The sequence below is a fragment of the Gymnoscopelus microlampas genome (genome assembly GCF_963454915.1).
Source record: "Gymnoscopelus microlampas genome assembly, chromosome: 20".
Classification (NCBI taxonomy): domain Eukaryota; kingdom Metazoa; phylum Chordata; class Actinopteri; order Myctophiformes; family Myctophidae; genus Gymnoscopelus; species Gymnoscopelus microlampas.
In genome coordinates, this window is record NC_139957.1 from 25719603 (window position 1) to 25734768 (window position 15166).

The 15166-nt window shown below is 40.9% G+C and overlaps 1 protein-coding gene across 1 annotated transcript in view; it reads left to right on the top strand.

The window, feature by feature from the left end:
- Nucleotides 1-1544: 1544 nt before the first annotated feature.
- Nucleotides 1545-15166, top strand: part of pacrg (PARK2 co-regulated) — a gene marked incomplete at its 5' end in the record, with an annotated part of 168264 nt that continues 154642 nt past the window's right edge. The window contains one exon of the mRNA XM_084045890.1: nucleotides 1545-1651. Coding sequence (XP_083902016.1) covers nucleotides 1545-1651 — 107 coding nt within the window. The remainder of the gene's footprint in view (nucleotides 1652-15166) is intronic.

The window sequence follows — 15166 nt, forward strand, 5'->3', positions numbered from 1 at the left end:
TTTGAACATTTTACTTTTGTCTTTAATCAAAAACTTTTTAAAAGGTAACTTTTCTTCCATGAATGTAGCAGCCTATTTTAATTCATCAATTTATCCCATTTTTCATTCAATCTGAGGAATGTCATTTTTTTTACACGCAAAAGACCACATGCGTTATGTCCAGGGATGTACAAGGGATGTACTTGTACATCAAGCCGCATCACACTACTGAAACAGTAGATAGGCTCCTGCCCTATGGGCCACATGGCTCTGGAACCATTGGCAGCCAATGCTACTCAAAATATTCAAACCATTCAATTAGTAACAATTCGGTGGCCATGCATGTCCTGTGCTGTGAATGGGGGTATTGTCATCCTGGAAGAGACCACTCCCATTTTTTTTTGCAGCATAATCTTTGTAATGAATTGTTTATGTACTGCAACCCTACAATACCATCCCTCTCTATGTACAGTAGTTGTCAATGGACTGTTCTTTGATTGATTGATTGATTGAAATTTGTATTAGGCAAAAGAATGTAAAACAACACAGTTACATTTATAATGCTTTTGTCTAAAAGGTCCGGCCAAAAAAGTCCTTGCGGGCTTGTTTCCGTTGGGGTCCTTGAATTAATTTCATAGACATATATGGTAGCAACCAAACAGTTCAAAAATCAACATAAGAATACAGAGGAAAAAATATATACCACTATGTACAAAAAAGGCATGAGAAAATAAAATATTATATACTATCTTGCTTACACAATCCGATCACATCCTGCATTGCAACTTTTAGTCACCTGAGGAATAGTTGCTCTTCTGTTTTTCCTTATACATCGCTCCAATGCACAAGCATTCTCTAGCTTTCGACCACAATTTCCAAACCCATTTACTGATGTATTTCCCATTGATCAAAATGCAGAAGTCACGTTAGTCACTGTTCCTATTGAAACAGCCAGTTGGGCAGTCTTGTGGCCAAAGCCCTGCCATCCATGTCCCAATAATGAATATTCTTTCCTGATCTTTTTCTCTTGCCATCTTGATCCAAACTTCCAGCCAACTAGGCCTGCTAAAAAATGTTTACATGCCACAGAGCAGGATGTTAATTGCTTAATTGTATCATGCAATACCTCTATTGATGCATTTGCTATATTTGTCCAATGTCCACTTATTTATTCTGTTTCTTCCTTTAATTTATCTTCTGTCTGTATATAAAACATAGTGAGATTCACAAAGAAAAGTAATGGAAGGGTGGAAACAGAGTGAGACACAAAGAGACAACTAATAGCTGAGCATACCAATGGATACTTGAAACACACGGCAAGGGGAACAGACTGACAGAGAGAGACAGAAATTCAGATAAGAGACAGAGAGTCTGCCAGTGAGAATTTATTAGAGAATAATATTTTCTAATATTCACATATTATGTGCTTGTATGTAACAGAAAGGGATACTGTGCAATCCTAAAGTGAGTTTTGCAATGGTGTACCATTGCTAAAAAGATTGCCTATTTTTGGTGCAGTAAACCAGTGTATGATGGAGTATACGGTGAATCAGGCTTTAGGTGCTATGGGAGAGCTAGAGATCAGTATGTGTCCGGCTGAGGTTGGTGTGCCCCACTGGGAACACTGGTGTGACTGTTCACACATTCTGGTTCACATGACAGTGACCTCTGGGTGAGGAAAGCTGAACTTGCCGTATACTAAGCCTTCTGAAAGCATCACCAGTGGGACATATTGGATATGTGTGTACTGTGCACCGTGAGTGTGCCTGGAGTGTTCATGGAGGGTCTTTGAAATTAAAGCCTCAATCCAGAACTTATTTTAATGAATAAAACATGATCTTAACAAGAGCTTGTTAATAGAATTTAAATAGGATATCTGCAGTGGTTGAAGGTGGTCATGCTTCCATTGAGAAATTTGTGTTTGGCAGGACACCTACAGTATTGCACTGTTTAGCAATGCAATAATGTTATTTGAAGCAGGCGGCATACCGGATTGCACATCTTTATTTTAGTTTGGACATTGTTGCAATTAGCTTTTTCTATCGGGAAACAGTAAATGGATGTAAAACTTACGGATTGTAGCTTTGCAATATTTTCATGAAGCCCATGTAAATTTCAAAGACGTGTATGTATTTTAATCTGGGTCTCCCGTAAAGGGAATCCCACCTGGCCAATTAGGCTTCTGGGCTTTAGGCATGGCAACTCTGCTAAATTCACAACCTGTTGACGTCCTCCATTCCGGGAAACCCTATCCGGCTGGGCCTCCAATGTCCTCCAACCTGAATTACAGTAGAACGTGGGCCTCTCATATGGGAAACCAAACATCTATATTGCTCATCTTAAGGGGAATCCCTTCAGGCCAAGGGAGATCTTAGGCTCCTGGGCTACATGCAGGGCTACTCTGCTTCATGCCATATAGGACGTGGACTGCCACATCTCTACTGAATGGGGAAAGGGCAGATATAAAGCAGTGAAGTGCAACAAGCTGAAGCGTGTAAACAAAAATCAGTCATAATGCTATGATACTGGAATATAATTATCCATATTCTTTATCATCTGTGCACATGTTTGATTATTGCTGCTATGGTCCAGTGGACATGTTACACTGTATGCTCTGAGGGAGAGAAAACCATACCTTCCAATATCAGCTGGCCTCAGACCTGCCTCTATAATGCATGAGGATCAATAGACTGTGGCTTTTCAGGGTGAGGCCACACGATTCTGTGCTCATATCAAGTATCCCCAGCCAACCGCCCTGCCGTTTGAAGAGAGCTATGCTGTTGGATTTATCGGCACTCGGGGGGAAATGCAGACTACACTTAAGGATACACCCAGCTGCATAGGTCAGACATAAAAAAAAAAAAACATAAAAATAGATAAAAATGCAAAGCTGCTAGAGGTGTATATCATGAAACATCCATTGGTGTTGCCATTGGATGTTATTATAATTGTTTTTATAACTTTATTTATCGTTTTTCGGGGTTTATCATGTGGGCAGCAATCGACGGTGCTGTCCTCAATCTAGAACCTAGAAGCCATTGGATATTCTTAGTAATTCTTAATTCTTAATTCTTAATAATAGTAATAAAAAACAGTATACATCTCCTCATTGTTAAAGCCCTGTGTAATTTTCCTGTTCAGTACCACTTGTCAACCAAGTCATGTCAAACCAGACACATGGGATCTTAATGTCTCAATAAAGAGCAGGAAGATCAAATACAACCACCCCAATTGCATAAGTTATACTACCATACAGACTGGTTAACATTGTAATCACTAAAATAAATGACAGCTTTAACAGGGGCAATTCATCCACAATCTGAATTCTATTTTGTCCTAGCCTGTTGAGGGATTCTGGATAAATCAGGATGTTGAGGCAAACAGAGTCAAAGTCATTTTCTTTTATAGGGACATTGCAATTTCCAGTACAGAGAATGAAACTGATGTACTGCAGTGCACAGAGTTTATAGCTATTAATAATTTTCAACAATTGTCCCTAGTTGGGTTTTACGTAATTAAAATATATACAGCTTTCATTATCATAAAACCACAATACACTGCAGGTAAACTATACCGATATAAAATATACTACAGCTATAAAATACAGTTCAAATATGAAATACTCGTGATCACAACAAAATAAAAAGATAATCAAAACATACAATAAAACACAAAACAACATCAACAATTAACAATACAATACATTTTGCTAAAAATGGCTTCTGTAAATGTCTAGTCTTTTGATATATCTGGAAAGAGCCTCCGCGGCTAGACTATTGGCTAATTTGAAGACTAATTTGAGAAAACTAAAATGAGTAAAGCTCTCAAAGCAAAGTAGATTGTAATTGTTATAGCATGTGATGCCACCATTATTTCCAATGCCTAATTAAGTTCCAAAAATAGTTTGTAAATACATTTTGCAGTTTAATGCTAAATGTTCTCTTAAACTCAAAAATCCCTTGGAAACCTTCCCTACCACCAAATGCCTGACCCAATGGTTGTTTATCTTGCCTCATGGTAATTGGTGAACAACAATGGTCGCTGCTTCCTTTTCGTGCTGAGATTCTTTTGCTTATCTCCCCAGAGTCATCTGTGTTGTAGGTACATGTTCTTGCTCTAATGATGTCATACTTGCTATTTTCCATTACAGCATAAGATGACTGCCAGGGGCGTGGAGGTGGACTGACAAATGAGCTGAAGATCAAACCAGGGACAACATAAGGACAGAGGCAGCATGGATAAACAACACAAAACCTTTGTAATGACAATTGGTTTTGTTTTTTTCCCCAGGCTCATTTTCTACCAGCAGAATACATTTTCTAGAGATTTTCAAAACACTAAAAGCAACTAGTTACCCACCACAATACATCATTAGTGCCAGACAATAAGAATGTATTGAGTGTTGTGTGCGCCAACACACAGAGACTATGCTGTTGTCCTTGAGGCAGCCTCGGAAAACAAAGATGTTAACTTGACCTATTTGGTGACAGACATAAGCATACAGACACACGTACAACAACACATGCATGCACCCACTCCACATAGACACACACTATTCAAGACAATGCCAGAATAAACAATAGCGTGTATTTCACACTGTTTCTGCAGTTATTGAAATGAACACTATTTACTGTTAATGTTTTTCCACACATCAGAATACACATAGCCTCCTCTCCCCTCCACCCCACTCTCACCTCAGTGGTGAGATAGCGCCATTCCATTTGAACAGTCATTTCTCAGTCCAGCTGAATTCATGCTGACGCTCCAGTTTGCTCAGTTTGCTTTCTGAAAACTCCCTTCTTCCTCTCTTTAATCCTCTGAGGGGAATAGAGAAAGAGCGGACATGTGTGTGTGTGTGTGTGTGTGTGTGTGTGTGTGTGTGTGTGTGTGTGTGTGTGTGTGTGTGTGTGTGTGTGTGTGTGCGTGCGCGTGCGCGTGCGCGTGTGTGTGTGAGGAGAGGGAGAGGGGGAGACAGAGGGACAGAGAGAGAGAGAGAGAGAGAGAGAGAGAGAGAGAGAGAGAGAGAATGAGAGAGAGAGAGAGAGAGAGAGAGAGAGAGAGAGAGAGAGAGAGAGAGAGAGAGAGAGAGAGAGAGAGAGAGAGAGAGAGAGAGAGAGAGAGAGAGAGAGAGAGAGAGAGAGAGAGAGAGAGAGACCAGTATTGAATGCTGACAAGGACATAACTCGCCTTCTCCTGCATACCTTGTTTACAGTCTCCTTCTTCGCTGCTATACCGTCCTCTCTCAATGGAGACATAAAAAACAAATAGGGGCTTTTAGAGAAATTGCCTGTGCGCTGAAGATTAATAACAGTTGCACCAGTCCCTCCAAGAGTCTCCAGAGGCAAAAAAGGACATTGGAAGATTAAAAGTGCCACATCCCTAAATTGGAATGATTCAATGCACAAGCTGCTCTCTATAACCAGCTTATTGAGAGTCAAGGCCTCAGTCGAGCTGCCAGACAAAACATTAAGCATTTACTGTTAGATGGCGGTCTCCTTCACTAATATGATGATGAGATGAGCATGTGATCCATTCTCTTCTGTTTCTGGGGATCTTTGAGGAGTACTTTAGTGGCTGCAGAAGCAACTAGAAAAGTGCTCTCCTCGGAACGCAGATCTCTGCCAGGCCGGGTTGCTTACCCAAGGCTGTGTCAAGTCTTGGGGGTGCAGCTGTCAGGACAGGACGAAGCTGCGGGAGTAAGTTGAGTTTATACGATAGACACTTTTCACATTTGTGACACCTCTTATGGCTAAAAGTGAAAGCCTTTTGGAGGCTTCCAAAATAAACACAGCACTCGAGTGTTAAGGCATGTGTGGGTTAAGAACTCACCTGTAGACATTTTATCATGCAGGATTTACTGTCTATCTACATACATATTTATTGCATGTAAAAAAATATCTTTGAAATACTTTAAGCTCTCTGCAGACGTGATTCCTGTCGGACAGCTATAGGACTGTACTGTAGGCTGAGGGCCCCACAAATGTGTGTGTTAACGTATAATTATATATTTACAGTAATGTACAACATGCAAATATATGGGCCCCTGGTCAAGAGCCCCCATGGGCACTGGCTCCATATGACTGGGAGAGTGCGTGCAGTTACAGACAGACTCACAGAATCAATCACAGGGGCAAAAACATTATCCCTTCCCATTCTGGCTTGGTCGAGATTAAAATGCAATTGGTGTATAGTGGTTGTTTTTTGTCTCTTGTTGTTATGTTTTGTTTTGTTTTGTCTTCTGTTCTGTTGGTCACGTAGCTGTATGTCTTGCATTTTAAAATGGAAAAAGCAAAACAAAAAAACATGCAAACATGGAGTTGGTTACATTATCAACCTTAAAGATAGACCTATATGGGGTGCCGATGGCCAAGTGGTTAAAACATGTATAGCCTTGATGCCTGACAGTAAGTGTGTCCTGGGTTTGATTCCCAAGTTCAACATGTCTCTCTCTCCATCAAAATAAAGGTGAAAAGCACCAAAACTAATCTTTACGTCTACGCAGGCTTTTGTGAACCCCCAGACCGTTTTTTAAGTTGTTTGATTCAGTATTTAGATATTTGATATTCATTTTATCAGGCACGCCCCCTTCCTATACAAACCCATTATAACTTCAAACTCCATTTTTAACATGTTAGATTCACCAAAAACACCCGTCCTTGGTTCTGGTGACTCACCCTGCCGTCCTCCGCGAGGGGCCGTGTTTTTTCGATGACTTTTTTCATTTATTTTTAATACTTTTTTTGGAAAATGAAAAAAATTAAATACAATAAAAAGAAAAAAATGAAAAAGTTATAGAAAAAACACGGCCCCCTCGCGTATTAGGAGGGCAGGGTGAGAACACCGGCTGTGTTCAGTCAGCAAGCAACTATAACGGAGCAACTATAAGACTTCCGGTGGACGATCTCTTCAGAATAAGAGTACCCTCTAAAAATAAAAATAAAGTAGAAAAACGGTTAATTTGCACATTAAAACTACAAATTAATCATTTAAACGAAGCTTTACAACACATATTATGTTTCTGTGTTTTTTCTGTGTTTTTTTAAACATTAATAATTTGTCTAAATGGATAAATGGTCAGAAAAGGTCAGAAAAGTGCCGTTCTCAGACCAAAGTGGACACTGGACAGGCGCCGGCGGACACTGCCGACACTTCTGACATATGCACGCGTGCGGGTACACCTCCCCTACAACGCCACACTCTCGGATAAGCCCGAGAGGTGTAAAAAAAAGGTGTGGCGGACTATCCAGTGAGGTCAGAGGTCAGAAAAGTGCCGTTTTCAGACAAAAATGGACACTGGACAGGCGCCGGCGGACACTGCCGACACTTCTGACATACGCACGCGTGCGGGGACACCTCCCCTACAACACCACACTCTCCGCTAAGCGGGAGAGGTGTAAAAAAAAGTGGGCGGACCGTCCAGTGAGGTCAGAGGTCAGAAAAGTGCGGTTTTCACACAAAAGTGGACACTGGACAGGCACCGGCGGACACTGCCGACACTTCTGACATACGCACGCGTGCGGGGACACCTCCCCTACAACACCACACTCTCCGCTAAGCGGGAGAGGTGTAAAGAAAAGTGTGGCGGACCGTCCAGTGAGGTCAGAGGTCAGAAAAGTGCCGTTTTCACACAAAAGTGGACACTGGACAGGCACCGGCGGACACTGCCGACACTTCTGACATACGCACGCGTGCGGGGACACCTCCCCTACAACGCCACACTCTCCGCTAAGCGGGAGAGGTGTAAAAAAAAAGTGTGGCGGACCGTCCAGTGAGGTCAGAGGTCAGAAAAGTGCCGTTCTCAGACAAAAGTGGACACTGGACAGGCGCCGGCGGACACTGCCGACACTTCTGACATACGCACGCGTGCGGGGACACCTCCCCTACAACGCCACACTCCCCGCTAAGCCAAACAGGTGTATTTTGAAAAGTGGCGGGCCGTCCAGTGAGGTCAGGGGTCAGAAAAAGGCCATTTTCAGTGCATAGCCTTTACAAATTGGATGCTGGACACGAGACAGCTATTTGCCGTGGCACTTGTGACGCACAAGGTTTATCATACCAGCCATTCCATCTGTACTTTAATTTTATTTGTGTTATCTATATTTTTATTTCTACTTCATTACATCAGTATTGTTACTTGTTACTGATGTATTTTGTTTGGTTGTGTTATCACAGTCTCTGTAGAAACAGGTCTCAACATTTCACTGCTACTTGAGTAAGTGACAAATAAATCCCTCTTGATTCTTGTTCAGATTAGTTCCAGAGTTCTCTTTGAAAATGTCTCACATTTTTAAATGGCTCCACATCCATTGCCTGATATTAAACTGGTAGGTACACATGATGTAATAGACATGCCACTAAAAGTATGCACTTAAAAGTTTATTTTCATTCTTTATTTATATTCTTTATAATTGTGAATGTTAAAAATTGTGGGGTTCTGGGTCCGTGTACGTTCTGGCAGCTGGATTTTCTTTTGAAAACCACGAACAGAAAACCGCCCGTTGCGCTCGTTTTTCATTTTTCATTTTTCATTTAGGGTCGTGTCGGTTCTTTCGCTCCTGTTCGCTCCCGTTTTTCATTTTTCATTCTTCATTTTAACACAAGTTACGTTCGTTTCGCTCCCGTCTTTCATTTTTCATTCTTCAATAAAAATAAAAAAATGAAACGTAAGAAAACAGGGTTTTGCTTTTTCATTCTTTCATTTCTCGATCTTAATTTCAAAGATACTGTAAAGACTAGACCAGAAGCGGAAGTAGATTTAGGACTTAAAAATAAAAGTGTGTGTTTGTGTGTGTATATATATAATTAAATATAATATAATATATACATAAACATAATCATGATCGGCTATATTATTATATTAGGCTATTAACATTATGCAAGCTGTATATTTACCATGGTTACGTCAAAAAGAAGACAGACAGATCTATATCTGTCTGTCTGTCTGTCTGTCTGTCGGACGGACGGACGGACGCTCTGCTATTTTTGGCTAAAGTTCTCCTCAGAAAAGGGATGCTAGGTTTCGAGTGGTTATGGTAAAAAGAAAAATCATATCACATAAAGATTTGGCGGACCCCCTGTAGTAACTCTGAGGACCCCCTAGGGGTCCTGGACCCCCTGTTGAAGACCCCTGCTGTAAACTGAAAGAAAAAAAACACTTTTTCCCCCTTTTTTTCAAAAGGGCACTTCTGGTCAAGAGGGCAGGTGCTCTAGCACCACCTAGAGTCTATCTGTGCACGTCCCTGGCCACCCACAGAGGAGCAGCTAGGAACTCAGTGCCTATCTCATGGACACAATCACCAGGCCCAGGATTTGAATCCAGGGCTTTCTGTTTACAAGACAGGCTCTCTACCCATTCAACTATGGCCACTCCTTTGAACAACACAGTGGTTTTCAAATTCTTCATATCAAGGACCCCCAAATTGTATTTTGCTGCGGACCCTCATCTGAAGAGATTTTATGCCAGGGGGCCCCCAAAGAAAGTACTTTCAAAAGTATTAAAACTTTGTCACAATTATTTCAAGATTGTTTTGATTGATTGAATACTTTATTAACAGTTTGCAAAAAGCACGTACAGTTATACAATGAATTAAACATGTAGATCTGCTATTTGTAGGATTTGAACCCAGGACCTTTTGCCATTATGTAGAGAGAATCCGAACTCAATTAACTATTGTACTTGGATGGATTCCTCACAATAAAGCCAGAGGCTTGTTTCCATTGTGCTCCATAAACATTCAAACACCTAGAGATTCTAGACAAGCAACAGCACAATATACCAAAACAAAAATCTGTATTTTGTTTGTATCGTTGTTAGTAGTCACTTAAAGCAGAACACAAACTGGTCTGGATGAGTTGGCAGCATGGTAGCTCAGCTCACTGTGCTGAACATTGTCTACATGATCCAAAAGTCGTGGGTTCAAATCCTCCTGCTCCTTTACTCTGAAGCATGTTTTGAAGACTTAACATCCAGGAACTACACTTAAAATTACTAAAAGAAAGGATGTGTAAATGTGTGGTGGTGCTGTAGGGCAGTGGAGTTGGTGAACACCTCTGTGGTATCTGCAAACAGGGCCACAGGTTCAAGTCCAGCCGAGGCATTGAAGCCAATACTCGTTTCTGGGTGCTGCTGTGTCTGCTGCCCACTGTTCTTCTCAAACTAAGCTTGTTTATTCACACTTGTGATTTATTGAATATTGCTACCCACTGTTAAATTATTGGAATGCTGCCAGCCCAGTAGGTAGCGCTCACTAACACAGGGGTCCTTGTGCCTTGAAAAACAAGACCCCAGTTACCTTCCACTAATCACACGAAGAACACACACACACACACACACACACACACACACACACACACACACACACACACACACACACACACACACACACACACACACACACACACACACCATTAGTCAATCATCATTATGTTGATTGACTGGATGTGAGCAGTGCTTATTAGATATAAATAGAAGGCAGGTGAGAGATGCCAGGGTGGATCACTTCAGAATGGAACCTGTCCCCCTGCTGCAGGTAAATACAAACTGTTTGAATGATATGAAAATTACATCTTTTTAGCCTGACTATTTAACATTATTGTTTAAGAATTGGGTTTATAGCCTAAGCTATAGCCTACAACTACTAAAACCAACTCAGTCAGTTGTTTTCAAACCTCTTCCATATCAAGGACTCTCCTATGACAGGGACCCTGTAAGGCTACAAGATGTGTGTTGTATTACAAACAATATTATTAACACAAATCTTGTATGTGGGTCCCTGGCACATGTTTTCAGATGGGATCTGTGGCCAAATACAAATGACTTTGGGGGGGTCCTTGACATGTAAATGTTTGTGAACTACTACCTGTCTTTAGTAATTTCTGAAACCAGAACAGACTATAAGCATTGTAGTGACGGCTTCCAAAATGTGACCCTGTAGGCCTACACCTGTGGTTCTCAAACTTTCAAGGACCCCCAAAATTAAATGTATTTGGCCCCATCTCAAATATTTGGTTCCAGGGAGCCCCAGAAGCAAAGATTTGAGTTGTTATGTTTGCTTAAAAAAGAGGATATATATATATATATATATATATATATATATATATATATATATATATATATATATATATATATATATATATATATATATATATATATATATATATATATATATATATATATATATATATATATATATATATATATATATATATATCAAAATCTGTGTGTATATATCTATCACACACACACCGATTTTGTTCAAAAATGGCAGGTCTACAAGCTCATAGCGTGGTATTTGGTGCTGGCCTGAGCTTGTATATCTGCTATTTTTGAACAGCCAAAATATATAAAGGGTTAAAATTATTGTGATGCTATATTAACACCCCCTGGGGGTCCCGGGACCCCCACACTGAGAACCAATGGCCTACACAACTGAACTGTTTTGTCTTCTCAGAATCTGAAGTTGACCAGAAGAAGACATCTTGAGGACATGCAGGTGGCTGGAGTGACGAGGAAGATGCAGATGGAAACGGATAATCCGCTGTGACGATCTAGGTTTCTATATCTATGGCTGTTGCTGCAGCGTGTGCAGTGAAGATGGCTGGAAGGTAGGAACTATGACGCTGTTGCTGCAGCGTGTGCAGTGAAGATGGCAGAAAGGTAGGAACTATGATGCTGTTGCTGCAGCGTGTGCAGTGAAGATGGCAGAAAGGTAGGAACTATGATGCTGATGCTGCAGCGTGTGCAGTGAAGATGGCTGGAAGGTAGGAACTTTTTAAAATTCTTTGCTGCTGCTGGTTAGGGTTAGGGAGGTCACTTGTGTTGCGCCATTCGCGTCATAAAATGTGCCATTCGCAAAAGAACAAAAAGAAAACGATGGCCTACACAACTGAACTGTTTTGTCTTTCTTTCCAGAATCGGAAGTTGACCAGAAGAAGACATCTTGAGGACATGCAGGTGGCTGGAGTGACGAGGAAGATGCAGATGGAAACGGATAATCCGCTGTGACGATCTAGGTTTCTATATCTATGGCTGTTGCTGCAGTGTGTGCAGTGAAGATGGCTGGAAGGTAGGAACTATGACGCTGTTGCTGCAGCGTGTGCAGTGAAGATGGCAGAAAGGTAGGAACTATGATGCTGTTGCTGCAGCGTGTGCAGTGAAGATGGCAGAAAGGTAGGAACTATGATGCTGATGCTGCAGCGTGTGCAGTGAAGATGGCTGGAAGGTAGGAACTTTTTAAAATTCTTTGCTGCTGCTGGTTAGGGTTAGGGAGGTCACTTGTGTTGCGCCATTCGCGTCATAAAATGTGCCATTCGCAAAAGAACAAAAAGAAAACAATGGCCTACACAACTGAACTGTTTTGTCTTTCTTTCCAGAATCGGAAGTTGACCAGAAGAAGACATCTTGAGGACATGCAGGTGGCTGGAGTGACAGAGGAAGACGCAGATGGAAACGGATGATCCGCTGTGACGATCTAGGTTTCTATATCTATGGCTCTTGCTGCAGCGTGTGCAGTGAAGATGGCAGAAAGGTAGGAACGATGATGCTGTTGCTGCAGTGTGTGTGCAGTGAAGATGGCAGAAAGGTAGGAACTATGATGCTGTTGCTGCAGCGTGTGCAGTGAAGATGGCTGGAAGGTAGGAACTTTTTCAAATTCTTTGCTGCTCTTAGTTAGGGTTAGGGAGGTCACTTGTGTTGCATCATAAAATGTGCCATTCGCAAAAGAAATCCGCCAACGCAAAACAAAAAGAAAACAATGGCCTACACAACTGAACTGTTTTGTCTTTCTTTCCAGAATCTGAAGTTGACCAGAAGAAGACATCTTGAGGACATGCAGGTGGCTGGAGTGACAGAAGAAGACGCAGATGGAAACGGATGATCCGCTGTGACGATCTAGGTTTCTATATCTATGGCTGTTGCTGCAGCGTGTCCAGTGAAGATGGCAGAAAGGTAGGAACTATGATGCTGTTGCTGCAGCGTGTGCAGTGAAGATGGCTGGAAGGTAGGAACTTTTTTTAATTCTTTACTGCTGCTGGTTAGGGTGCTGCTGGTTAGGGAGGTCACTTGCGTTGCGCCATTCGCGTCATAAAATGCGTCATTCGCGTCATAAAAAAAACAAACGCAAAAAAACCAAAATAAGGCGCTGGTCTGGTTCTCCTGGTTTTACTAGGACAGGGTTCGATTCCCTGTGGTGCCCTGCTCATGGTTTGCGTTGCATTTACATTTCCCTGGTTTATTAGCACTTGATTGGTTACATTGTTATGGGGGGCAGCAGTGTTAAAATGTGTCATAGGAGGGGGGAGGTACAGGTTGAAATGAATATGCATTACTGCATGCATTTTATTTTTTTCTAATCAGTTCACCAATCCTCTCCCATCACCTGCAAGAAATGCACTGCACCTTCCATCACCATGTCCTGAGATACTGTGTTCAGAATGTTTTGTCCCTGTTGGCTTTTGTGACCCAGGACAAATTCATGTTATAAATGATCTGAATTCACCAGTGGTGTAAAATAACTAAGTACATTTATTGTTTTAAAGCATTTATTGTTTTAAAACATTTATTGTTTTAAAACGTGTATTATTTGAAAACCCTAAGTTGTTTAATAAATACCCTAATTTGTTGTAAAACGGCAATGTTGTTAAACCTTGTTTTCTCTGTCTTTTAAGGTTTACAACCTGACTATGATTGACCAATCAACGAAAAGAAGCCAACCAAAATGAAATATAAGAGTTGGAAAAAATAAAGGAGTTGATTGAGTTTGAGACTGAGTTGTGTCCTTGTCTTGGGTTTGGAGCTGAACTGTGAAAGAACTTGACAGTTATTATTATGCTGCAGTGGTCACGGCACTAGCAGCAGCATTAGCTGCAGCAGCAGCATCATTATCATCATCCAGGTAAAGTGCCCTTTATTTTCCACAGAAACGCCACTAAATCATGTAACATTCGTTTTTAGATCGACCTGGGATTGTATAATTGTGTACTGGGCTGTCTGTAACCTGCAGCTTGGGCTTAAATCTAACAACAGTCCATTAGACAATTGTAATGATTCATAAATATAGTTATTCATATCTTTTCATTCATTTTAATGCAAGTATGCAATATGGTGTCAACATGGCAAACAAGCGCTGGTAGTCGGTACGCCTGGTTTCTACTGGGAACAGGGTTCGATTCCCTGCAGCGCTGTGCTTACTGTTTCACCTTTGTCCTGTTGTGTATGTTTACATTACATGTTAGCACTCAATTCATTGATTCATAATACCTGAATGCACTTTTTATAAAATTGTTTTTTCGTTTCGGTAGTACTTTGTAGTGACTTTTTTTTTGGTCCCTAACATTCATCGAGCTGTCCAGTGTCCACTTTTGTCTGAGAACGGCACTTTTCTGACCTCTGACCTCACCGGACAGTCTGCCACACTTTTTTTTACACCTCTCGGGCTTATCCGAGAGTGTGGCGTTGTAGGGCATTTGTCCCCGCACGAGTGCGTATGTCAGAAGTGTTGGCAGCGTCCGCCGGCGCCTTTCCAGTGTCCACTGTTTTCTGAAAACGGCACTTTCTTCTTACATCTCTGGCCGCACTGGACGGCCTGCCTGTTGTTTTTTTTTACAAATTATCTCTCAATTCTCACCAACATTCTGTCCTACTGGTCTGTATCAATTTTCTATCAAGTTCAGGGGCGCTCAGTTATGGAACAGTTCTCACGAACACACACACACACACACACACACACACACACACACACACACACACACACACACTTTTATTTTTCTGATTACATTCTTATTTGTATTGTAATTTAGTTTTTAAATAGGTGAGATCAACTTTATAAACCCCCCTTGCTTTATTTTTTAAAATCGCACCTGCACTGATCTACTATTATTATTTGTAGCATATTTTGTTGTTACTTTTATCACTGTTTATTTGCTTCTGCAATAAACAATATTATATCATGATAATTTTCCAAGAGTGACCTGGCCTAGAGGCAGCATTATTACAATAATGGACAAACAGTTCAAAAACAATACATATGTAACAAACACAAATGAATATCCAGTTAAAGTAAATGTATTTTTAAAATACATTTGTGTCTATAAAAATAAAATTAGCAATTAGAAGTGTTCTAGTATGTGCCATTTAAAAGACGTACATCATAAATGTATTTTTAAAATACATTTGTGTCTTTTAAAAAAC